The sequence below is a fragment of the Salvelinus namaycush genome, chromosome 12 (assembly GCF_016432855.1).
Source record: "Salvelinus namaycush isolate Seneca chromosome 12, SaNama_1.0, whole genome shotgun sequence".
Lineage (NCBI taxonomy): Eukaryota > Metazoa > Chordata > Actinopteri > Salmoniformes > Salmonidae > Salvelinus > Salvelinus namaycush.
In genome coordinates, this window is record NC_052318.1 from 29,930,951 (window position 1) to 29,957,033 (window position 26,083).

A 26,083-nucleotide genomic window follows, 5' to 3' on the forward strand; every position below is an offset into this window, starting at 1 on the left:
CCAGACAGAGCTGTAGTGTAGAGAGGGCATCTTTAGGTCAGAAGACCACAGGAAATTGCATATTTTAAAAACACTGCAATAGCTTATAAAAGAAAAGTGATAATACAAAAAACATTCAAAAATGTTTATATAAAAAAATAAATTCATCTTCTCCATGATGTCGCTGCACTGTTTTGAAATAGTGTTTATAGTAGACAATACAAAACTCAATGAATTATATATTAAAAATTAATTTTGGTCTTTCCAAAATAGTTTCAGTGTCAGATAACGGATGAATGACATTTAGCTCTTTAGATGTGTTATTTAAACAACTGTCATAACTGTTGTCTGAAATATTTAGTCTAGCATATGATTTTCACAGTAGCTCTGAGGTTTGTATGTGAATTTATTTTAGATAAGATGTTTTGTATTACAATGTTAGGCTTTATCATCTCCCACTAGTATCAACCTTACAGTGGAACAGACTGGTTCCCTTGACAACACATCAAACACCTATCTCAATCACATAGGGCCTACAGTACACAAGCTGCTTGCTATTTCTATACACTGACTGAAGAAACACACCAGGTGAATCCAGTTGAAAGTTATGATCCCTTATTTCTATCACTTGTTAAATCTAATTCAATCAGTTTAGATGAAGAAGCAGAGAACAGTTAAAGAATGATTTTTAAACTTTGAGACAACTGAGACATGCATTGTGTATGTGTGCCATTCAGAAGGTGAATGGGCAAGACAAAAAATAACATTTAAGTGCCTTTGAACGGGGTATCGTAGTAGGTGCCATACGCACCGGTTTGTGTCAAGAACTGCAACGCTCCTGGGTGTTTCTTGTTCAATAGTTTCCTGTGTGTATCAAGAATGCTCAACCCACCAAAGGACATCCAGCCAACTTGACAACTGTGTGAAGCAATGGAGTCAACACGGGCCAGCATCCCTGTGGAACGCTTTCAACACCTTGCAGAGTCATTGCCCGACAAATTGAGGCTGTTCTGACGGCAAAAAATATGATATTGGTGGAGTTGTCAACACCATTCTTCACTCCTTTGGTCCACCTTCCATTAGGTCCCATCAGGTTGCCCTTACTACCCTCTGATTGGACGAGGGTCCAGGTTGGCCACCAGTAGTTCTTCTTATGGTTTAGAAGGCCACACATACTGAATGTTTCAATAATGTTGCAAAAAAAAAGGTAAACTTAAATCAAACGAAAAAATGATCATGAAATGGCATGAAGGTGAAAGTCATTCAAATTAGCATCACCCAAACAGATATACTCCCTGTCAAATATTTCTGCTTCAAAAAAAGGTGAGGGTGAAGGAAGAGCAGGAGGAAGGGAGATAGACAATGTTTTCCCAACTAGTAGTGTATGATTCACGGATCGGGAAGTGGGATCTCTCAGTCAGTGCAAGGTGGTAGAGGTGGAGGCGGCATGGGGAGCTGGAGGACTAGAGGAGGGGAAGAAGCGGGTGGTAGGGGTGGTGGAGTGGGGGGCTGGAGGACTAGAGGAGGGGAAGAAGCGGGTGATAGGGATGGTGGAGTGGGGGGCTGGAGGACTAGAGGAGGAGAAGAAGCGGGTGGTAGGGATGGTGGAGTGGGGGGCTGGAGGTCTAGAGGAGGAGAAGAAGCGGGTGGTAGGGGTGGTGGAGTGGGGGGCTGGAGGACTAGAGGAGGAGAAGAAGCGGGTGGTAGGGATGGTGGAGTGGGGGGCTGGAGGACTAGTGGGCAAGAAGCGGGTGGTAGGGGTGTTGGAGTGGGGGGCTGGAGGACTAGAGGAGGAGAAGAAGCGGGTTGTAGGGGTGATGGAGTGATGGAGTGGAGGACTAGAGGAGAGGAAGAAGCGGGTGGTAGAGGTGGTGGAGTGGGGGGCTGGAGGACTAGAGGAGGAGAAGAAGCGGGTTGTAGGGGTGGTGGAGTGGGGGGCTGGAGGACTAAAGAAGGGGTTAGAGGCGGTAGGAGTGGCGGCGTGGGGGGCTCCAGAACTATTGGAGGGAGAGTCAGGCTGCGTGTTGTTCCTCCAGGGTGGGAGTGGGTGTCTGGGTTGTGGAGCCGTTGGCTTTGCTCTTGCTCTTGGGCAGCAGCTTGCGGTTCAACATCCGGCTGAAAGTGGCCGTGCGTTTCTCTCGGTCCACACTCACAGGTTGCTCCAGGTACACTAGGTCGTTGTGCGACTGGCTCATACCCGGGTCCTTGCACTGGCGGCGCCGGCGGAAGAACAGCTTGGCACTCTTTTGCAGGAAGCCGCCTCCTGGTAGGAGGAAGAGGAAAAAACAAGACAAGGTTGTCGTAAACTAATATAATTCAACAATAACTCAAATGGTGTCCTCTACATAGCCGCGGGAAGTAGTTTGGGGATGGGGTTGCAGTGGTGTCAGTTCGGCTAAACCTCGGGTATGGCAAAGTGGGGTGTAGAAATACATTTACTGTACTTCTACACAATTTTAAAACTCTAAAATGCTATTTGGAGAAGAGCAAAAACAAAAATGTCCCCCAGACATTATCACCCCAATATGAGCTTTATATTTGGTTTCAAGGTCTGCGGAATGGCCTGTACAACGTACTACTCAAACTCATGATACATATTGTAGGCTACTGTTGATGGAATTTATAGGTTTAAATTAATGACTAGAATATTCCACCCTGAAGCCATATAATTGTATGAAATTAATTAGAATATATAATTGTATGAAACTGATTAGAATCATACAATTATAATCAATTACGTGTGTAGTGCTAGTCAGTAAAATCATAATAAATGATGTGTAATTTTAGTCATGATGTGTGTAGTTTGTCAGAATTAGGGTAAAACAATATAACTGTAACAATGTCGATTATAGTATCTTAAAAACAGACTGTCTGAGCAAGATTCGGTGCCGACCTTGGCTGGGGGGCCACAGAGTACTTCCCAGGGTCTCCCTATCTTGAGGGGGGACAGGGAGTGATTCTCACGGACTCCCCTAATTTTTGTCGGCTGGGTAGCAGGACAGTATGTGCATAGGATACCTACTCATTTATCCTACTTGTGGAGCAGTGCATACACTGCAAAATGACAGATGCGAAATACACGCTATCAATGCCCACTTTAAATACCAACATCAATGTGAAAGTAACCAGAGCATAAAACAGCTGACGCGAATGCAAACTATGCCAGATAAATCCTATACATGCACTGAAATAAAAGGCACACAAAGAAATGACTGTGTCCTTCCCGGTTGTAGGCTAAAAGACAAACAAACTCGACCAAGAAATTAAGAAAAATCGACACATTAAGGACGTGCCTGTGATTCAGCACCGCTGAATGGACAGCGCCTCGGTACAGGTAGGCACAGTGGAGCTCCATGGGGTGTGGCTGAACGGACAGCGTCTCTGTCTAGTAGCCAGCTAGAATAAGGCTATTCAGTTTGTGGGCAGTTAGACATTTTCTGGGCACAGTCGAGTTGCCTACAATGCTTATATGAAAACCATCGGAGTGACAGGTGGAAATGCATTATACCAGAGGCAGGCAGGCTAAAGGTAGGGATGCAGGCAGAGGATGATGATGTAGGTCTACATCAAGAAGTTTTTAAAAAGTTAGTAACTAGGTAATCATTAATTATTTGCAATTCCTCAATTATCGTTCTGTCACTGCAAGACAATGCACATTTGTTATAGCCTACAAGTGTTAATGTCTCTGAAGCCAAAAAGACATGTACAGTGCATTTGGAAAGTATTCAGACCCCTTGATTTTTTCCACATTTTGTTATGTTACAGCCTTCTTCTAAAATGTATTAAAATTGTTTTTTCCCCCCTTCATAAATCTACACACAATACCCCATAATGACAAAGCAAAAACAGGTTTTTAGACATTTTTGGAAATGTATTAAGAATAAAAAATTGAAATATCACATTTACATAAGTATTCAGACCCTTTACTCAGTACTTTGTTGAAGCACCTTTGGCGGCGATTACGGCCTCGATTCTTCTTGGGTATGACGCTACAAGCTTGGCACACCTGTATTTGGGGAATGTCTCCCAATCTTCTCTGCAGATCCTCTCAAGCTCTGTCAGGTTGGATGGTGAGCGTCGCTTCACAGCTATTTTCAGGTCTCTCCAGAGATGTTTAATCGGGTTCAAGTCCGGGTTCTGGCTGGGCCACTCATGGACATTTAGAGACTTGTCCCGAATCCACTCCTGCGTGGTCTTGGCTGTGTGCTTAGGGTTGTTGTCTTGTTGGAAGGCGAACCTTCGTCTCAGTCTGAGGTCCTGAGCAGGTTTCCAAGGATCTCTCTGTACTTTGCTCTGTTCATCTTTCGCTCGATCCTGACAAGTCTCCCAGTCCCTGTAAAACATCCCCACGGCAAGTTGCTGCCACCATCATGCTTCACCATAGGGATGGTGCCACATTCCCTCCAGACGTGACGCTTGGCATTCAGGCCAAAGAGTTCAATCTTGGTTTCATCAGACCAGAGAATCTTGTTTTCATGGTCTGAGAGTCTTTATGTGACTTTTGTCAAACTCCAAGCAGGCTGTCATGGGCCTTTTCCTGAGGAGTGGCTTTCGTCTGGCCACTCTACCATAAAGGGCTGATTGGTGGAGTGCTGCAGAGATGGTTGTTCTTCTGGAAGGTTCTCCGATATCCACAGAGGAACTCTGGAGCTCTGCCAGAGGGACCATCTGGTTCTTGGCCACCTCCCTGACCAAGGCCCTTGTCCCCCGATTGCTCAGTTTGGCCGGGTGGCCAGCTCTAGGAAGAGTCTCATCGTCACTCAATGCCTAGGTTAACCTCCACTGTATTCACATCCTACCATACCCTTCTCTGTACATTAAGACTTGAATCTATTCTCCCGCGCCCAGAAACCTGCTCCTTTTACTCTCTGTTCCGAACGCACTAGACGACCAGTTCTTATAGCCTTTAGCCGTACCCTTATCCTACTCCTCCTCTGTTCCTCTGGTGATGTAGAGGTTAACCCAGGTCCTGCAGCATCTAGCTCCACTCCCATTCCCCAGGCGCTCTCATTCGTTGACTTCTGTAACTGTAAAAGCCTTGGTTTCATGCATGTTAACACTATAAGCCTCCTCCCTAAGTTTGTTTTATTCACTGCTTTAGCACTCTCTGCCAACCCGGATGTCCTAGCCATGTTTGAATCCTGGCTTAGGAATGCCACGAAAAATCCTGAAATTTCCATCCCTAAATATAACATTGTCCAACAAGATAGAACTGCCAAATGGGGTGGAGTTGCAATCTACTGCAGAGATAGCTTGCAGAGTTCTGTCATACTATCCAGGTCTGTGCCCAAACAATTCGAGCTTCTACTTTTAAAAATTCACCTTCCCAGAAACAAATCTCTCACCGTTGCCGCTTGTTAAAGAGCACCTTCAGCCCTCAGCCTTGCCCTGGACACCATATGTGAATTGATTGCCCCCCATCCATCTTCAGAGTTCGTACTGTTCGGTGACCTAAACTGGGACATGCTTAACACCCCGGCCGACCTACAGTCTAAGCTAGATGCCCTCAATCTCACACAAATTATCAAGGAACCTACCAGGTACAACCCTAAATCCGTAACCATGGGCACCCTCTTAGATATCATCCTTACCAACTTGCCTTCTAAATACACCTCTGCTGTCTTCAACCAGGATCTCAGTGATCATTGCCTCATTGCCTGCGTGCGTAATGGGTCCACGGTCAAACGACCACCCCTCATCACTGTCAAACATTCCCTAAAACACTTCAGCAAACAGGCCTTTCTAAATCGACCTGGCCCAGGTATCCTGGAAGGATACTGACCTCATCCCGTCAGTAGAGGATGCCTGGTTGCTCTTTAAAAGTGCTTTCCTCTCCATCTTAAATAAGCATGCCCCATTCAAAAAATTTAGAACTAAGAACAGATATAGCCCTTGGTTTACCCCAGACTTGACAGTCCTTGACCAGCACAATATCATCCTGTGGTGTTCTGCATTAGCATCGAATAGCCCAAGCGATATGCAACTTTTCAGGGAAGTCAAGAACCAATATACTCAGTCAGTTAGGAAAGCTAAGGCTTTCAAACATTTCAAAACGTTTTGGGACACTGTAAAGTCCATGGAAAATAAGAGCACCTCCTTCCAGCTGCCCACTGCACTGAGGATAGGAAACATTGTCACCACCGATAAATCTACGATAATTGATCATTTCAATAAGCATTTTTCTACGGCTGGCCATGGCTACCCATACTCCGGCCAACATCTCAGCACCCCCTGTAGCAATTCCCCCCCCCCCCCCCCCCCCCCCCCCCTGCTTCTTCTTCACCCAAATCCTGACAGCTGATGTTCTGAAAGTGATAAAACATCTGGATCCCTACCAAATCAGCTGGGCTAGACAATCTGGACCCTCTCTTTCAAAAATTATCTTCCAAAATTGTTGCAACCCCTATTACTAGCCTGTTTCCAACTCTCTTTCGTATCGTCTGAGATCCCCAGATCCCCAGTACGGAAAGCTGCCGCGGTCATCCCCCTCTTCAGAGGGGGAGACACTCTAGACCCAAACTTTTATAGACCTATATCCATCCTTCCCTGCCTTTCTAAAATCTTCGAAAGTCAAGTTAACAAACAGATCACCGACCATTTCGAATCCCACCCTACCTTCTCCACTATGCAATCTGGTTTCTGAGCTGGTCATGGGTGCACCTCAGCCACGCTCAAGGACCTAAACGATATCATAACCGCCATCGATAAAAGACAGTACTGTGCAGCCGTATTCATCGACCTGGCCAAGGCTTTCGACTCTGTCAATCACCGTATTCTTATCGGCACACTCAATAGCATTGGCTTCTCAAATGACTGCCTCGCCTGGGTCACCAACTATGTCTCAGACAGAGTTCAGTGAGTCAAATCGGAGGGCCTGTTGTCCGGACCGCTGCCAGTCTCTATGGGGTTGCCACAGGGTTCAATTCTCTGGCCAACTCTTTTCTCTGTAGATATCAATGATGTCGCTCTTGCTGCTGGTGATTCCCTGATCCACCTCTATGCAGACGACACCATTCTGTATACATCTGGCCCTTCTTTGGACACCGTGCTAACAAACCTCCAAACGAGCTTCAATGCCATACAACACTCCTTTAGAGGCCTCCAACTGCTTTTAAATGCAAGTAAAACTAAGTGCAAGCTCTTCAACCGATTGCTGCCCGCACTACAAATACCTAGGTGTCTGGTTAGACTGTAAACTCTCCTTCCAGACTCACATCAAGCATCTCCAATCCAAAATGTAATCTAGAATCGCAACAAAGCCTCTTTCACTCATGCTGCCAAACATACCCTCGTAAAATTGACTATCCTACCTATCCTTGACTTCGGCGATGTCATTTACAAAATAGCCTCCAACACTCTACTCAGCAAATTGGATGTAGTCTATCACAGTGCCATCCGTTTTGTTACTAAAGCCCCATATACTACCCACCACTGCGACCTGTACGCTCTCGTTGGCTGGCCCTCACTACATATTCGTTGCAAAATCCACTGGCTCCAGGTCATCTATAGGTCTATGCTAGGTAATGCCCCGCCTTATCTCAGCTCACTGGTCACCATAGCAACACCCACCCGTAGCACGTACTCCAGCAGGTATATCTCACTGGTCATCCCCAAAGCCAACACTTCCTTTGGCCGCCTTTCCTTCCAGTTCTCTGCTGCCAATGACTGGAACGAATTGCAAAAATCACTGAAGCTGGAGTATTATATCACCCTCTCTAACTTTTAGCATCAGCTGTCAGAGCAGCTTACCTATCACTGTACCTGTACACAGCCCATCTGTAAATAGCACACCCAACTACCTCACCCCCATATGATTACTTACCCTCTTGCTCTTTTGCACCCCAATATCTCTACTTGCACATCATCATCATCTGCACACCCATCACTCCAGTGTTAATGCTAAATTGTAATTAGTTCACCTCTATGGCCTATTTATTTCCTACCTCCCTGCTCTTCTACATTGGCACATACTGTACATATACTCTTTCTATTGTGTTATTGACTGTACGTTTGTTTATGTGTAACTCTGTGTTGTTTGATTTTGTCGCACTGCTTTGCTTTATCTTGGCCAGGTCGCAGTTGTAAATGAGAACTTGTTCTCAACTGGCCTACCTGGTTAAATAAAGGTGAAAAAAAGAGAGAAGCAGCAGGAAAGTCATTTTTTAAGCTAAGTTATTAAGCGGAGAGGAGGGAGAGAGGATGGCTGCTCTAGCAAGTGGGGGAGGAGCTGTAAGTTACTGTGAGCGAGTGAAACGGGGAGCAGGGAGGAGGGAGACAGCAACCAACCAAGCAAGCCAACTTGCGTTATAGTAGACTAATAGCTGCCATAGCGAGGTTATTTATCATCAAATATGATTACATAGTACCCGTCTTGACCGCATCATACCGGGAGACGCTAGTTAAGCTCTCTCTCTCCTTTTTCAACATTTTGTTACGTTATAGCCTTATTCTAAAATTGATTAAATAAAAAAAAATGGTAATCAATCTACACACAATACCCCATAATGACAAAGTGAAAAAAGGTTTAGAAATGTTGCTAATTTATTAAAAATAAAAAACAGAAATACCTTATGAAAATAAGTATTCAGACCCTTTGCTATGACAATCTAAATTGAGCTCAGGTGCATCCTATTCCCATTAATTAACATCCTTGAGATGTTTCTACAACTTGATTGGAGTCCACCTGTGGTACGATCAATTGATTGGACATGATATGGAAAGGCACACACCTGTCTACATAAGTCCCACATGCATGTCAGAGCAAAAACCAAGCAATGAGGCCGAAGGAATTGTCTGTTGAGCTCCGAGACAGGATTGTGTCAAGGCACAGATCTGGAGAAGGGTACCCAAAAAGTCTGCAACATTGAAGGTCCCCAAGAATAGTGGCCTCCATCATTCTTAAAATGGAAGTTTGGAACCACCAAGACTCTTCCCAGAGCTGGCCGCCCGGCCAAACTGAGCAATCAGGGAAGAAGGGCCTTGGTCAGGGAGGTGACCAAGAACCTGATGGTCACTCTGACAGAGCGCCAGAGTTCCTCGGTGGAGATGGGAGAACCTTCCAGAAGGACAACCATCTCTGCATCACTACACCAATCAGGCATTTATTGTATAGTGGCCAGACGGAAGCCACTCCTCAGTAAAAGGCACATGACAGCTCGCTTGGAGTTTGCCAAAAGGCACCTACAGGACTCTCAGACCATGAGAAATAAGATTCTCTGGTCTGATGAAACCAAGTTTGAACTCTTTGGCCTGAATGCCAAGCGTCACATCTGGAGGAAACCTGGCACCATCCCTACAGTAAAGCATGGTGGTGGTAGCATCAAACTGTGGAGATCTTTTTCAGCGGCAGGAACTGGAAGACTAGTCAGGATCGAGGGAAAGATGAACAGAGCAAAGTACAGAGAGATCCTTGATGAAAACCTCAGACTGGGGCGAAGTTTCACCTTCCAACAGGACAACGATCCTAAGCACATAGCCAAGACCACGCAGGAGTGGCTTCGGGACAAGTCTCTGAATGTCCATGAGTGGCCCAGCCAGAGCCCGGACTTGAACCCGATCTAATATCTCTGGAGTGACCTGAAAATAGTTGTGCAGCGATGCTCCCCATCCAACCTGACAGAGTTTGAGAGGATTTGCAGACAATGGGAGTAACTCCCCAAATACAGGTTTGCCAAGCTTGTAGCGTCATACCCAAGAAGAATCGAGGCTGTATTGCTACCAAAGGTCTGAGTGAAGGGTCTGAATACTTATATAAATGTGATATTTTATTAATTTACTTTGTGTGCAAAAAAAAAAGAAAAAACCTGTTTATGCTTTGTCATTATGGGTATTACGTGTAGATTTATGAAGGAAAAAAACGATTTAATCAATTTTAAAGTAAGGCTGTAACTTAACAAAATGTGGAAAAAGTCAAGGGGTCTGAATACTTTCCCAATGCACTGTAGTTCCAAGTTGGCTAAACTTGAAATATAAAGATTAGCTGGTTACTCACTTCTACATGGGCTTGTGCTTGAAAGATTGTTTATGAAACCCGTGTTCATTTTCTGTTATGCCTGCTACAAGAAGTTAGTCATTATTAGTGAATGTGCATTATGCACGGTTCTAGTTAAATTTGTAACAAAAAACACATTTTAATAGACAGACTTGAAAGCCAGATCAGTGATTATTGCAAAAAAGGATATAATTTCACAAACCGGAAATTCTTTAGATCATTGAAAATGCAGTGTATTTGACCTTTAATTGTACAACAAAGCGTATTCAGAGAAAACATTAATTTTTTAAAAAGTGATATATTTGTGAATCGTTAAGATACGATTTTTAGGCCATATTGCCCAGCCCCAACTCTGTTCTTGAAAAATAGCACCGACCTTGATAGAAGTGCACCTAAAACTGCTCCTACAACTCAGCTTGGAGCTGTTGCGGCCTAAAAGATGTTATACCATCTGAAAGAAAATGTGAATGTCACATTTCATAGATGGATAGCACGCTAGTCTAGTCACTACTGTACCAAGCTACTAACAGCTGCTTGTGAGGTAACTTACTCTTCAGGAAAACATTTCTGGTTAGCAATGGTATCCTCTTTAAGATGGCAAAGAATAAAGAGACAAGGGAAGGGTGGACATAGGAGGAAGGAAAAATGAGAAATCAGATCACGAGATGGAAAGAGAGAGAGACAGACACTAAAAACAACAGACTGGAGTGGTGACCAGGATCATAAGGACTTGAGTAGAGTAAGAGAGTTACCAAAGTGATATGGCCGGTAGAATATTTTAGGAGAGAATAAGGTTAAAAATAGACACAACAATAACATCTTAAAGATTTGCCACAGTGCCGGCATAGGGCACCATCCCATAAACTCTCACCCCTGCTCTTTTTGGAGCCTGACTCTGAGATGCAGAGGGACATGGAGGTTTTATCTGCATTCCTGTCTGGGTCCTCTTCTGCTTGGCTCTCCCAGTCCTCCGGGGCCTGCTGGGCTTGAGCCTGGGCAACTCCACTGGGGCCCTCCTGGGGTTCTGACCACGCGGCCGGGGGGTTGCTACTGGCTCCTACTACTGACGCAGTCGCCACAGAAATCTCCTGAGAACCCTGCTCCGACATGGAGGCATCCATCGCAGCAGCGTAGCCCACCATCAATGCCATCTCATCATCCTGAGAAAGAGGGGTCTAGGAAATGGAGTACAGAATAGAAAACCCACTCTTAACATTTCAAAAAGAAGAGCTGAAGAGCCTCTAAGAGGTAGAGAGTAGCCTAGCGGTTAGAGCTTTGGGCCAGTAACCAAAAGGTTGCTAGTTTGAATCCCCAAGCCAACAACGTGAAAAAAAATGTTGCTCTGCCCTTGAGCAAGGCACTTAACTCTAATTGCTCCAGGGTCGCCATCAATAATGGCTGATCCCTGACTGTGACCACAATCTTTGTGGGTGTCTCAGTGAGGGTTTGGATATGCAAAAAACATTTGCATTTCACACTTGTGCAGGTTACCCACTTGCAAATGCAGTGAAAATGGGCAAATATAAGCATCCCCTATTTGACCTTTGGAGTGTACTGCCGAGCTGCACTGTATGGTATGCCTTTGAGTTCAAGTGTCTTTGGTTTTCAGAAAAGCCCTAACCAAATCTTACGTATTATTATGGTACCTTGGCCACTCCTGAGATGATGATGGTGCTCTTCTTGACCGGGGACTTGAGCTTCTGCTTGGCTGACTCGTGGAGCTGGCGGATGGCGGCCTCTGCTACGGGATCAGACCCATTGAGCATGAGCAGCTCTGTGTCTGAGGAGGACAGGGCCTTGCTCCCCATCGTCCCCAGCATGGATGGCTGCTCTGACACCCTCCGAGACGACAGCTTGGACTTGGTGCTGCTGGGAGGCTTCAAGGGGGTCTCTGAAAACATACAAGATCACTTGGATAAGATCCTTATCATTTTATTGACAATAATACCGGTAATTGCATTCTATACATTTGAGTTAAAATAAGCTGAGCCCATCTCCTGTAAGCAACATCTCATAGTAATGCCTAGACAAGAGGCAGTCATGCGTTGAATAAAAGTCCAAAAGCCTGAACATCAAAGCCTCAGAGAATAGTTGATAGTATGTGGACAAGGAGGACTAAATTACCTCCAAATTATTGCCATACATTTACATTTTAGTCTTTTAGCAGACCCTCTTAGCCAGAATGACTTACAGGAGCAATTCAGGTTAAGTGCCTTGCTCAAGGGCACATTAACAGATGTTCCATCTAGTTGGCTCAGGATTCGAACCAGCGACCTTTCGGTTATTGGACCAAAGCTCTTAACCGCTAGGTTACCTGCTGTCATACTTTTGGGGTTCCATCTTAAACGTTAATTGTATTGTTAAAGACTCAATACGTACGCTGGGTTGGATTTTTGCTGAGTCCAGGCAGTAGAGGTCGAGCTGGTTTACTCTTCACTGCAGTGATTGTGGTGACCACAGTACCGCAGGGCATGACCGTGCGGTCCATCTCCACTCTCTTAGTGGGGGCTGGAGTAGGGGGCTGCCAAGACCGCACCTCGCTAGGTTCCAAGTAGGTAAACTTGGGGACGAGAGAAAGGATGGAATGACATGATTCATTGTGTAAAACGGTAAGGTATTGGATATGAATTTGATATGTATTAAGATGTTAAAATGTCCAAAGCAGATATTGTTATTTCTATATCAAATAATTTCTGGGGAACAATTAAGTAACTTACTGTGAATCTTTTCAATAAAATGTCCAAAAAGAAACAAAAATAGCTTCTTAGCTAAGAGCAATTTGACAAGCAAGAATTTTGCTAAGACGGTCTGGGAGTGAGGAGCGGAAAACTAGCTGTTATTGGCAGAGAGGTTTGGAACTCTTTCTTACTGGTCTGTTAACCAACTGGTGATGTCACCAGGCAGGTCAAAACTCCATCCCACCAAAACAGGCTGACATTTCAGGGGGTCTTTTTTCACAGCTCTTACAGTAAAAGGGCATTATCATAATTTTCACAATATTATTCCTACCTCAGTGTGGAAATATATATAAAACACACTGGGCCTTAAAAAAGGTAGTTATCTTGCCTCAGCAGTAAGTGACCCAGTCACTTGGTCTTTGGATATGAGGGCAAATGTTTGCTGTCCTTTGGGTTGCTTCTTCACCAGATCAAAAGGCACGGACACTTGACCCATTAAGGAGTCTGTCAGGAAGACAACACATCCCAATCAGTTTGCTATAACAAGACTTCATACATACAGTTGAAGTCGGAAGTTTACATACACTTAGGTTGGAGTCATTAAAACTCATTTTTCAACCACTCCAAATTTCTTGTTAACAAACTATAGTTTTGGCAAGTCGGTTAGGACATTACTTTGTGCATGAAACAAGTAATTTGTCAAACAATTGTTTACAGACAGATTATTTCACTGTATCACAATTCCAGTGGGTCAGAAATTTACATACACTAAGTTGACTGTGCCTTTAAACAGCTTGGAAAATTCCAGAAAATTATGTCATGGCTTTAGAAGCTTCTGATAGGCCAATTGACATAATTTGAGTCAATTGGAGGTGTACCTGTGGATGTATTTCGAGGTCTACCTTCAAACCAGTGCCTCTTTGCTTGACATCATGGGAAAATCAAAAGAAATCAGCCAAGACCTCAGGAAAAAAATTGTAGACCTCCACAAGTCTGGTTCATCCTTGGGAGCAATTTCCAAACGCCTGAAGGTACCGCGTTCATCTGTACAAACAATAGTACGCAAGTATAAACACCATGGGACCACGCAGCCGTCATACCGCTCAGGAAGGAGACGCGTTCTGTTTCCTAGAGATTAACGTACTTTGGTACGAAAAGTGTAAATCAATCCCAGAACAGCAGCAAAGGACCTTGTGAAGATGCTGGAGGAAACAGGTACAAAAGTATCTATATCAACAGTAAAACGAGTCCTATATCGACATAACCTGAAAGGCCACTCAGCAAGGAAGAAGCCACTGCTCCAAAACCGCCATAAAAAAGCCAGACTTCGGTTTGCAACTGCACATGGGGACAAAGATCATACTTTTTGGAGAAATGTCCTCTGGTTCGATGAAACAAAAATAGAACTGTTTGGCCATAATGACCATTGTTATGTTAGGAGGAAAAAGGGGGAGGCAAGCTGAAGAACACCATCCCAATCGTGAAGAATGGGGGTGGCAGCATCATGTTGTGGGGGTGCTTTGCTGCAGGAGGGACTGGTGCAATTCACAAAATAGATGGCATCGTGAGGAACGAAAATGATGTGGATATATTGAAGCAACATCTCAAGACATCAGTCAGGAAGTTAAAGCTTGGTCACAAATGGGTCTTCCAAATGGACAATGACCTCAAGCATACTTCCAAAGTTGTGGCAAAACGGCTTAAGTACAACAAAGGTATTGGAGTGGCCATCACAAAGCCCTGACCTCAATCCTATAGAAAATGTGTAGGAGGAACTGAAAATTCTACCAAATACTAATTGAGCGTATGTAAACTTCTGACCCACTGGGAATGTGATGAAAGAAATAAAAGCTGAAATAAATAATTCTCTCTAGTATTATCCGGACATTTCACATTCATAAAATAAAGTGGTGATCCTAACTGACCTAAGACAGGGAATTTTTACTAGGATTAAATGTCAGGAATTGTGAAAAACTGAGTTTAAATGTATTTGGCTAAGGTGTATGTAAACTTCCGACTTCAACTGTATAATTTTGCTCACAAACAAGTCACTGTATGAGTAAAATGACAACATTTTAAGGCTATCAGACATATTTAAAGGGTGATAAAAAAAAGCTTGAATTGTTCTTAAATTCAAATATTGTGGGTGTGTATCAGACATACTATTAGTGTCCTTACCTCTCCCTGTGCCTAAATTTAGAGATACAAAACAAATATATACTTACTCTGAGGTTTCCCATCATCCAGCAGCTGAATATTGAGCTCTTTTGATCGTCCATTCAGCTCACTTGGTGAGAGAGAGGAACATTTACAAAACTGAGAACGAGCAACAGGAAGACAATGAGGGAGAGAAAGGGACTGTGGGTTGGATATTATGCGACTGGGTGGCAAGTGTTTACTATGAGATTGAGCTCACATGCCACTATAATGTCTACTAGCTTCATTTTTGATATCCATATAAAAAGGGCTCTGTAAAGACTCTCTGGCAGCAGCAGTAGCAGTGGATCTCGAGTCTGGACTCACAAGATGAAGGGCTGGTCCCAGGCTGGGCTGGCTGTGTTCTGTAGGACTGAAGTGGAGAGTTTCTGTGGAGGGTCGTCTAGCTGCAGCACACACAGGGGATTCATACGGCCTGCGAAGTGGAAACAACAGAAGAGGAGTTCAACAGAAATGCACGGCACCATACAAATCAAACATTGGGTTTGATTGGTACAGTACACTGACAACCCAAGTCATGATCATTATAATGTTTGAACATTAGATTAAGTCGACGTTCAATTAATTGTTGGAAAATGGAATAAAATTGTAATTGACGTTGGATGTCTGAACCTACAGTATTAGAATGAGTTCATTATATTTCTATGGTCTGAACACCTTAGTTTAGGCATAAACATTTTTTGGGACATTACTGCTATTAGCCCATAGAAATGCATTGAATAAAAGTGTCACTACATGGAACATATTTTAGATTCTTCAAAGTAGCCACATTTTGCCTTGATGACAGCTTTGCACACTCTTGGAATTCTCTAAACCAGCTTCATGAGGAAATCTTTTCCAACAGTCTTGAAGGAGTTCCCACATATGCTGAATACGTGTTGGCTGCTTTTCCTTTACTCCGCGGTCCAACTCATCCCAATTGGGTTGAGGTCAGGTGATTATGGAGGCCAGGTCATCTGATGCAGCACTCCATTACTCTCCTTCTTGGTCAAATAGTCCTTACACACCCTGGAGGTGTGTTATAGGTCATTGTCCTGTTGAAAAACAAATGATATCCCATCTGGTTTGTGCTTAGTGGGACTGGTGTATCGCTGCAGAATGCTGTGGTAGACATGCTGGTTAAGTGAGCCTTGAATTCTAAATAAATCACGAGTGTCACCAGCAAAGCACTCCCAAACCATCACACCTCCTCCTCCATGGTGGGAACCATACATGCGGAGATCATCCGTTCACCTATTCTGTGTCTCACAAAGACACGGTGGTCAGAACCAAAAAAATCTTTAATTTGGACTCATCAGATCAAAGGACAGATTTCCACCGGTCTAATGTCCATTGCTCGTGTTTCTTGGCCCAAGCAAGTCTCTTCTTATTATTGGTGTCCTTTAGTAGTGGTTTCTTTGCAGCAATTCGACCATGAAAGCCTGATTCACGCAGTCTCCTCTGAACAGTTGATGTTGAGATGTGTCTGTTACTTGAACTCTGTGAAGCATTTATTTGGGCTGCAATTTCTGAGGCTGGTAACTTGAATGAACTTATCCTCTGCAGCAGAGGTACTCTGGGTCTTCCTTTCCTGTGGCGGTCTTCATAAGAACCAGTTTCATCATAGTGCTTGATGGTTTTTGTGACTGAACTTGAAGAAACTTTAAACGTTTTTTAAATGTTCTGCATTGACTGACCTTCATGTCTTAAAGTAATGATGGACTGTCATTTCCCTTTGCTTATTTGTGCTGTTCTTGCCATAATATGGACTTGGTCTTTTACCAAATAGGGCTATCTTCTGTATACCACCCCTACTGTACTGTCACAACCCAACTGATTGGCTCAAATGCATTAAGGAAAGAAATTCCACAAATTAACTTTTAAGGCACACCTGTTAATTGAAATGTCTTCCAGGTCTATACATCATGAAGTGGGTTGAGAGAATGCCAAGACTGTGCAAAGCTGTCATCAAGACAAAGGGTGGCTACTTTGAAGAATCTGTCATTTAAAATATATTTTGATTTGTTTAACACTTTTTTGGTTACAACATTATTCCATATGTGTTATTTCATAGTGTTGAGGTCTTCACTATTATTCTACAATGTAGAAAATTGTACAAATAAAGAAAAACCCTTGAATGAGTAGTGTCCAAACTTTTGACTGGTACTGTATATATTTTGGGACATGTATTTAACCCCTTATTTTAGGCACTAAACGATATCCATACATATACACTTCCATTCATTTTTTAAACTGGTACTGTCAGATGACTCTTGTTCCTAGTCTTGAAAATTTCCAGAGGGTCATAATAGTTTGTAGGCCAAACCGTATGGACGCTACTGATGTTTTCGTGAGAAGACCCGATTTTCGGGATGTTTCACGGTCTGAAAAACAGATTTAGCTCTGCCACCTTTTACCGCAGATGCGGAAGGGAGATATTGGCGGATGAGGTAGATTGAGAAGCAACTCATGCAAAAAACAGATCTCTCTAGCTGAAACAGATGGACTGATGTTTTTTTATTGTTATGTAAATTAGATGTTCGCGGGGCTGACAGAAATTGCAGAAGGGTTAATAGCAAGATAGTTACTTGTAGTGACCAGTACGTTTACATTGAGGGTACAAAACATTAGGAACACTTGCTCTTTCCATGACAGACTGGCCAGGTGAATCCAGGTGAAAGCTAAAATACCTTATTGATGTCACTTATTAAATCCACTTCAAATCAGTATAAATTAAGAGGAGACAGGTTAAAGAGGGATTTTTAAACCTGGAAACAATTGAAACATGGATTGCGTATGTGTGCCATTCAGAGGGTGAATGGGCATGACAAAATATTTAAGTGCCAGGCAGGTTTGAGTGCGTCAAGAACTGCAACGCTGCTGGGTTTATCCAACTTGACAACTGTGGGAAGAATTCAAATCAACATCGGCCAGCATCCCTGTGGAACGCTTTCGACACCTTGTAGAGTCCATGCACGGACAAATTGAGGCTGTTATAAGGAAAAAGGGGGGTGCAACTCAATATTAGAAATATCAGTGTACATGTCAATGGCTGAGATTAAGTCAGTCTGGCTATCAGGCTTGTAACTGAATGAATAATGTATCAACTGGTGGAGACACAAGTTGCCCTGGCTATTGCATAGCTGCTGCCTCCTTGGCTTTATGCCACACTGCACATTTCAACAATAAACCCTATCAGCATAGTTGTCCTCTTAGCTTTAATGAAAAAGAAGCAACCGGGGAGAGAAGTGCTGAACACTACACATCTAATTATCAACAGTAATGTATACAGGGAGAGACGCTCATCTCTCTCCCTGCTGTGGCTGATGATCTGCAGCTCTGACAGCCCTGCTACTGTAGGAGAGTTTGGAACCACAGTGAGTAGGCTTCAATGGGTTCAACTGATGTCAGAAAATAACAAGTCTCAGCGGCTCCTTGAGGTCCACGCTACTGTTATCTCTGCTGGCAGCCACCTCAACATGAGGCACATGTGGCGCTGTAGCAACACTTCATTGTTTTGCCCATGTGTTCATGGTTGAACCAGGTTGTGATCCAGTTGTGTCCCTCACCTGCAGCACCGTCCTCCTGCTCCTTACATGTCACCCGGATATTCTTCACCAGCAGCTTCCAGTCGTGAGCGCGGGGGGGCTTGGGCGGTGATGTCACCTGCTTACAGGCCTCCTAGAGAAGCGGACAGAGAACATGCCGATATTAGGTACTACCATATATTATATAGTGGAGAGAAGTGTAGAGCTACACGGTGTGCATGCTTTTGTTCCAGCCCAGCATTAACACACCTGACTTAGGAATGCGTGGTGGAGACTAAGCAACCTAATTATGTTGATATTCAGCACTTCTGCATATCAGGCAATCTATCAATAGAGAGGTATAGAAATGGCCAACAGGTGACAGGAGCACGATGTGCTGACAGGGTGCATGTGTTGTTGTATGTCTTCGACAGGTTGACACAGGAGGGAAAATGTATTCCTGTACAGTCTTGTCAAAATCTTCCAGTACTGTCCTGATTCTGCAAAAGTTCTATAAACCCGGAACTTTCCTGTCCCATCCCGATAAAAATCCCTCCCGTCTCGACTTGTTCTCAACTGGCCTACCTGGTTAAATAAAGGTGAAATAAAAAAAATGGGTCTTCCAAATGGACCATGACCCCAAGCATGCTTCCAATGTTGTGGCAAAATGGCTTAAGGACAACAAAGTCAAGGTATTGGAGTGGCCATCACAAAGCCCTGACCTCAATCCCATAGACAATTTGTGGGCAGAACTGAAAAAGCGTTTGCGAGCAAGGAGGCCTACAAACCTGACTCAGTTACACCAGCTCTGTCAGGAGGAATGGGCCAAAATTCACCCAACTTATTGTGGGAAGCTTGTGGAAGACTACCTGAAACGTTTGACCCAAGTTACACAATTTAAAGGCAATGCTACCAAATACTAATTGAGTGTATGTAAACTTCTGACCCACTGGGAATGTGATGAAAGAAATAAAAGCTGAAATAAATCACTCTCTCAACTATTATTCTGACATTTTACAATCATAAAATAAAGTGGTGATCCTAACTGACCCAAGACAGAGAATTTTTGCGAGAATAAATGTCAGGAATTGTGAAAAACTGCGTGTAATTGTATTTGGCTATGGTATGTAAAACTTCCGACTTCAACTGTACATAGACATGGAACATTAGTCACTTTAATAATGTTTACTCATTTCATATGTATATACTGTATTCTATTCTACTGTATTTTAGTCAATGCCACGCCGACATTGCTGGCTACAACTGGAGTGGGTTGATGGAAGGGGAAAATGACCATATATTTTACATTTCATTTTTATTAAGTAAACTATAAATCGGGTTTTTTTCTTTTTCACACATTGCATATTTCTATCTCCCCCCAAAAAACTGTTTATAACTATTCCTGTACTGCCTGTTCCTTTGGTCTGTCAATCCTGTCCTGACCCACGGGAGTCCTGTTCCAGTGTCAAACTGTAATGTCTTCCTCTCACCTTGACCTCTGTGGCCTGAGCAGGCCTGCAACTCAGCATCACGGAGGGACGCGCCGCACACAGCAGCTGTCTCAGCACATCCTTTATTGCAGCCACACTGGGGCCTGTGGCACTGTCCTGACAGACAAACGGATCAACACTCCACCATCACATCACTAGCAATCATCTCCATTACAGTTTGACTTGCCTGGACTGATGATTTTTGGAAACATAAAAAAATAAAACATGTTGAGGTTTGCAGTTTACCCTCAGGAAGTATTGAAGATCTTAGTTTTTCAAATGTTTGCCTTATATATATTTTATACCACAGACTGCGGGTTATGGGCCATACCTGTGTGAAGCTGGGGCTGAGCTGCAGGTCCCATGTCTCCAGATGGGACACCCCCCAGCCCACCCAGACCTCTCCTTCACCCTCCCTCATCTGCAAGTCCAACTGGGGAACAGAGGGCAACAGAACGACCATGAGCAACAACACAGTTGTTGTATTATCCCAAATACACGCTTCTCCCCTGCAGAGTGCAAGCCAACACAATGAGCTGTAATTGAGCAGTCCACCATAGAGAGAAAAAGAGAGTAAGTGAGAGAGAAGGAGAGTGAGCGAGTGTGGGAGAGAGACAGACAGAGGGCTATAGAGGGAGAGAGAACTGTGTGCTAGTGACTGGGCCATCCTGTCCAAGCATGCATAAAATCCACTCTGACTGTACAGCCAACTATGTTACCAAACAAAGGCTTTTTCTGATAGCACTAAAATACAATATATATATTTAGCAAAAATCAGTTTGATCAGTAAAAATAGGTTTTGGTCATACTGAAAAAAGTGTAGGCCTTAGTGTTACATAAAGCACAGTACAAATGGAGTCAAGTAATGGTGAGTAAAGTACAGCAACCATATTTTGCCAGAAGCACTACTATTTCCATGGGAGATGTATCATCAATGTGTGGGAAAATGTTAACAAACACGGTGTCATTATGGTAATGGAAAATGAATATAGCCTAGTGTCTTATGGTTTAGGAAAAAATACCTGAGAACAAAAGGATTCCATTTAAAGTAACCCATTACGTCAGTCACATGAAATGCCCCACTGCAATGATACTACAGTTGTGTTACAACTGTGTGGTTACACATGGCCAAAGTGCACTAAGCTGCAAAACCACAGAGCGTGTGAGTGAGGCAGAAAGAGAAACACACTGGCTCAATATACTGTTCAAATATATCCCTCACAATCACTCATAACAAGAACAGGGACCATTCTAGTGTCAGTCAGTCAGTCGCAATGTGAAAAAGGATGAAAATATTACAAAAGGCCTGCCCCCAGGACTTTTCCAGACCAAACTGAAGAAGGGAGTATGATTTTTTTTTAAACAATAGCCTCCCTCTACCCCTCCCAAAAACAACAACCAATCCAAAACCCTAACAAAAGGTGTCCTGACCAAACCAAACCTAGTCCTTGGCTTTAGATTTTTTACCTCTCACTGGACTTGTATTTATGGCAGGATCAGGCCCACAACGAGGCAACAAGTCAAGCACCAGATTTATTAAAAAATAGCTTTAATTCAATTGGGTTAACTTCAACAGCCACTTACTAGCCGTGCATTTGCAACCGCTTAACAACTAGCTCAATAACTTAGACGGGATGGAAGCTTATAGAGCTTTATATAATATACCCACAACACACACTCCGGCTGTCTTTCTCACTTTCACGATGTTCAATATGAAACCACAAGTAGTACTAGGCTACAGCAAGCAACCTAGAGGGGAAAACCAGCAGAGGGAAAGGCTAGATTGCTAAAAATGATGGGTGAGCCTGAGTCAGAGATTTGACTTTAAATCGTGCCCAGTTACGGGCGATGCTAATAAAATGGATGTATCAAGCCATCTCTACCTTGTTTAACATGAAAGAGGGAACATTTCTCAACATCACTTTTTGGGTGAGAAATTATTCTTAATTTCTCTCTTCTCCAATGACAAAAGTAGAGATAGAAGGAAAAATGTGGCACCTTTACCAAGAAGGGGCACCTATACCCCTTCCAGTATTTTACATTAGACAGACAGTGATTTAAATAAGGTATCCAGGACATCTTCCAAACTCTAGGCCCTCGCCATTTAATCCGATTCTCATAGCAGCAGCAAAGCTAGCTGAAGTGTGTCATGTTTAATAAATCACAGAGGTTCCTCCATTAAGACAACACAGGGAGAGAACCAGGAGCCCACCCTCCTCCTCCTCTCCTCCTCACTCTCCCTTTGTTTGTCTAAAGCATAGCTCCAATAGAGATGGGAAAGATGTTAGCTGCAGATGTAGTGGACATAACTGTTGTGTTCCTTTACCTGCAGTTCAAGTGGAGATATCTTCACGCTGTACCTACAGGGCTCTCCTGGAGACATGGCTGATGGTGATGCACTGAGGGAGAACTGAAGCTTGTCCCCGACAACCTTGCATTGTGCAGCCTAGGGGAAGACAAGACAGCATACAGTTACAATAGTACCGTACAGTAATCAAGGTTACACAAAAAAACTATTTGAGGTAAAAAGGTGCTTGGTGCGGGGCCTCCCGGGTGGCGCAGTGGTCTAGGGCACTGCATCGCAGTGCTAACTGCGCCACCAGAGTCTCTGGGTTCGCGCCCAGGCTCTGTCGCAGCCGGCCGCGACCGGGAGGTCCGTGGGGCGACGCACAATTGGCATAGCGTCGTCCGGGTTAGGGAGGGTTTGGCCGGTAGGGATATCCTTGTCTCATCGCGCTCCAGCGACTCCTGTGGCGGGCCGGGCGCAGTGCGCGCTAACCAAGGGGGCCAGGTACACGGTGTTTCCTCCGACACATTGGTGCGGCTGGCTTCCGGGTTGGAGGCGCGCTGTGTTAAGAAGCAGTGCGGCTTGGTTGGGTTGTGCTTCGGAGGACGCATGGCTTTCGACCTTCGTCTCTCCCGAGCCCGTACGGGAGTTGTAGCGATGAGACAAGATAGTAATTACTAGCGATTGGATACCACGAAAATTGGGGAGAAAATGGGATAAAATTTAAAAAAAAGGTGCTTGGTGCTAAACATGCCCAACCATAATTGTGGTATTCTTGCAAAGTACATACATGGTTCACATTCAGACTTGTTTACCTGGTTTTCTTCTTAATGTGTGTGTGTGGTTTTTTTTTTTTTTTTTTTACTAGTTCAGTGTGTGACAACAATCAACTTGAAAGCTCCAAACATGAAGTATGTCATCATACTGCCCATTTCTCCCAGCAGGATCCTCCTCATCATCACTTCCCTCATCTCCTTAGTGTTGATCTGTACTGGGCTGGCTATAAGGAGACAGCTACTAAGCTTCTTACTGCACACTCACTCATGCAGGCAGGTCAAGGATAAGCCTTTGTTTACCAAAGTCTCTAAAAACAATGAAGCAGCATCTGGATCTTGCATATTACAGAAAATCCTAAACAAAATAAATTGAGCAGGCATTTAAAGGTGCAATGTGCAGAAATCACTTCGACATTTCCTGGTTGCTAAAATTCTAATAGCTCTCCTAATTTCAGTTTGTGACAAAACAAACAAGTGCAGAGAATCATTGTATCATCTAAACCGCTGTGAAATGTATTTTCAATAACCAAAAATAATGTATTTTCAGTTGTTTGAAGCTGGTGTACAAAACCGAAAATGTAAAAGATGCAAAAACAAAACGTAACAACGGCAATCGTAGAAATAGCACACATAGAACAAATCTACTGCTTTTTAGACTTGCTTTCAATGAGAAGGACAGATCTATAACTCACGTCTATGTGAATTTGGTCAGGTCGCCCAAAAAGTTAGGTATTGCAGCTTAAATAACAGACTAGTCCATCTGAAAAACCCTGCTTTGCTTTCCTTTTCCATACAAAATCTGCTAATGCTATTGGTGAAAATATTATTGATTTACTGAGAATGTATAAAAACAGTGAGAATTCTCTTCACCTTTTTAGAAGAGGCGCTGGTTATATGAGGATCCCATAAACTTGGAGCTGGAGAGGAGGTCGTAAAAATGTGCTATTGGCTCTGGCCAGACAATTTAAGGCGAGGAGGAAAATGTCTGGAAGTGCCAGTGAAGCTAATGGACATTGTGTGAATCAGAATATTGGCCACTGCGGACCTGAAATGAAGTTAAAAAGGCTGCAGCACTAATAGAGCACTGCCATTTACATTTACTATTGAGGCTGGTTATGATATTAGGGCACATGGATTAGGAAATGGCAACAGCATAAATGCTTTCTTTACTAACTGTAGCTAATGTTTAAGAGTCCTCCACTGTCAAACTCTTACCTCAAACTTGATTTTAATCAAGAAAATAAGCATTTAGAAACAACAATGAACCATATCTGGACTATACAAAATCATGTACTGAGCTTTTCATTCTGTGTGCAATTTGTCGCTAGCCATTCGATGAGAGCCAGTCTGAGACACAGGGACTTTATCTTACCTTCTGACCAGCAGCTTTTTTGAAGCTGGACACTTGGCCAACCACCAGCTCTGATGACTGAAGGCTCTCCTCTTCAAATGTTAGTTGCACTGGGTTCTGTGTGAGTTAGGAGTACCTGGGTCAGGTGGTGGTCAGCAAAAAGCTATGCCCCAACAACTGACATTATCTCAACATTACACTTCATTTTTGACAGTCTCAACTAAAGAGTCAGAGAACATGTTACAAATGGATCATGTTTACAATTTGGTATGAGGTGAAAAGGTTACAAGGCACAGTAGCAAGGTACAGGAATCAAGATTGTTGACACTGGATTCTGTGAAGGTGATCTCTTCTACTACAAGGCTTACCTGTGTGCTCAGGTCTTGTTTCATTTAATACAGATCCTGTATTCATATGTTGTTTGTTCTGATATAGTAGATTCTTTCTAACGTCTGTCTGACTTTCCTATTCATTTATTTATCTACAGGCAACTTGTGTAAATCCATAGTAATTTGGAAAGTTAAATAAACTAGTGTATGGGTCATGGGACTCACCCCAGACTTCCTCGATTCGTCATTCAACGCTCTGCACCAAGCATCTCTCCATTGACTTTTCCAGCTTTTCAGTGACAGCGCCCATCCCAACAGAGCGTCCGCTTCCTCCGAAACCGCATTGTTTTGCTCAGGCTTCTGTATCCGTAGATCGTCGTAAAAATACTGTATTAGATACAGTATCAATGTAATGCTGGATGCAATGAACAGTGTTACCATGCAAAGCCACTGCAAGTCTCCCAAAACAGAATTTGAAAGGGGACTTTCTGAGTCAGTCATCCTCAGCAACTGACTTAAATAGCTGGCTAGCTATTTATTTAACTAATGACAATGGTCTCTTGAAAGTAAGACCAGTACAAAAACATGGTCTGATGCGCTTTTGAATTAAGTCCCCGTCATTCAAGACAATTAAGTTAGCTAACGTTTGCCATCTAACTGAGTTATGGATCCAGCTATATTAGCAATGAGACCTAGTCTTATCAACAAGTTCAACCACTGAACCAGTAACTCTATGCAATGTTAGCCTCTTATCTGGTCAATAATATCGTGGTTACTGATGGAGGCTCAACATCCAACTAAAATATCCCAAGATGAGTAACTATAGACTTCAAGGAAGTAGTTAATCCTTGCTAACGTTAGCTATCTGGTTTGAAAACTGCAGTAGAAAGCTAAGTAGCTAACAAGCAAGCAATATGAATGGTTTCCTTAAAGTTATTGCAAGTAACTTAGCTACCTACTAAATAACGGAGCATTTTGAGTAAGTTAGACCAAGCAAGTTCGAGCAAGCTCCACTCATCTCTAACGTTAGCTGCACATCATTGTATCAAATGTCTGTGTTTGCTAGCTAGCCCCTAGTATTGCTAGCCAACAACAGTAAGTTAGCTAACTACACATAACGACGAGCTTTTCATAAAAATTGGCTAGCTAGCATCAGACCTTTCTCTCATTTCGATTAACGTTACAAGTCAACGTCAGCTAATTTAGCAAGTTATCTAGCTAGCTAATATCACGTAGTCCAAAATGTACTGTCAATGAATCGTTTCTGGCGTCCATGGCGTAAAGCCAAGTGAAAGTTTTTCGTGGCTTCAAACGACAAAAAAAAAATCTTATTTTGTGAAGTCCTTATCTATAAAGCCTCATCACACGCTTAAAGACCATCTCCGATACCGTCGATGACCGATATCGAAAAATTGCAAATGTCATGTGATGTGGCATGAACTGCTATTCCCAGAGTGCATAGCGATATCTAACTAAAGT

The 26,083-nt window shown here is 43.3% G+C and overlaps 1 protein-coding gene across 1 annotated transcript; it reads right to left on the reverse strand.

Moving 5' to 3' along the window:
* Positions 1–1,866: 1,866 nt before the first annotated feature.
* On the reverse strand, positions 1,867–26,023 carry LOC120057074 (C2 domain-containing protein 2). Its single transcript, XM_039005465.1, has 13 exons — positions 24,830–26,023; positions 24,297–24,392; positions 22,188–22,307; positions 20,193–20,294; positions 19,862–19,978; positions 18,414–18,525; positions 15,172–15,280; positions 14,874–14,935; positions 13,037–13,152; positions 12,350–12,530; positions 11,617–11,861; positions 10,842–11,145; positions 1,867–2,242 (listed from the first exon to the last, which is right to left on the reverse strand). Exons 1-13 carry the CDS (start codon positions 25,103–25,105, stop codon positions 1,992–1,994), a joined length of 2,091 nt encoding a protein of 696 aa, XP_038861393.1. The 5' UTR covers positions 25,106–26,023; the 3' UTR covers positions 1,867–1,991.
* Between the last annotated feature and the right edge of the window lie 60 nt (positions 26,024–26,083).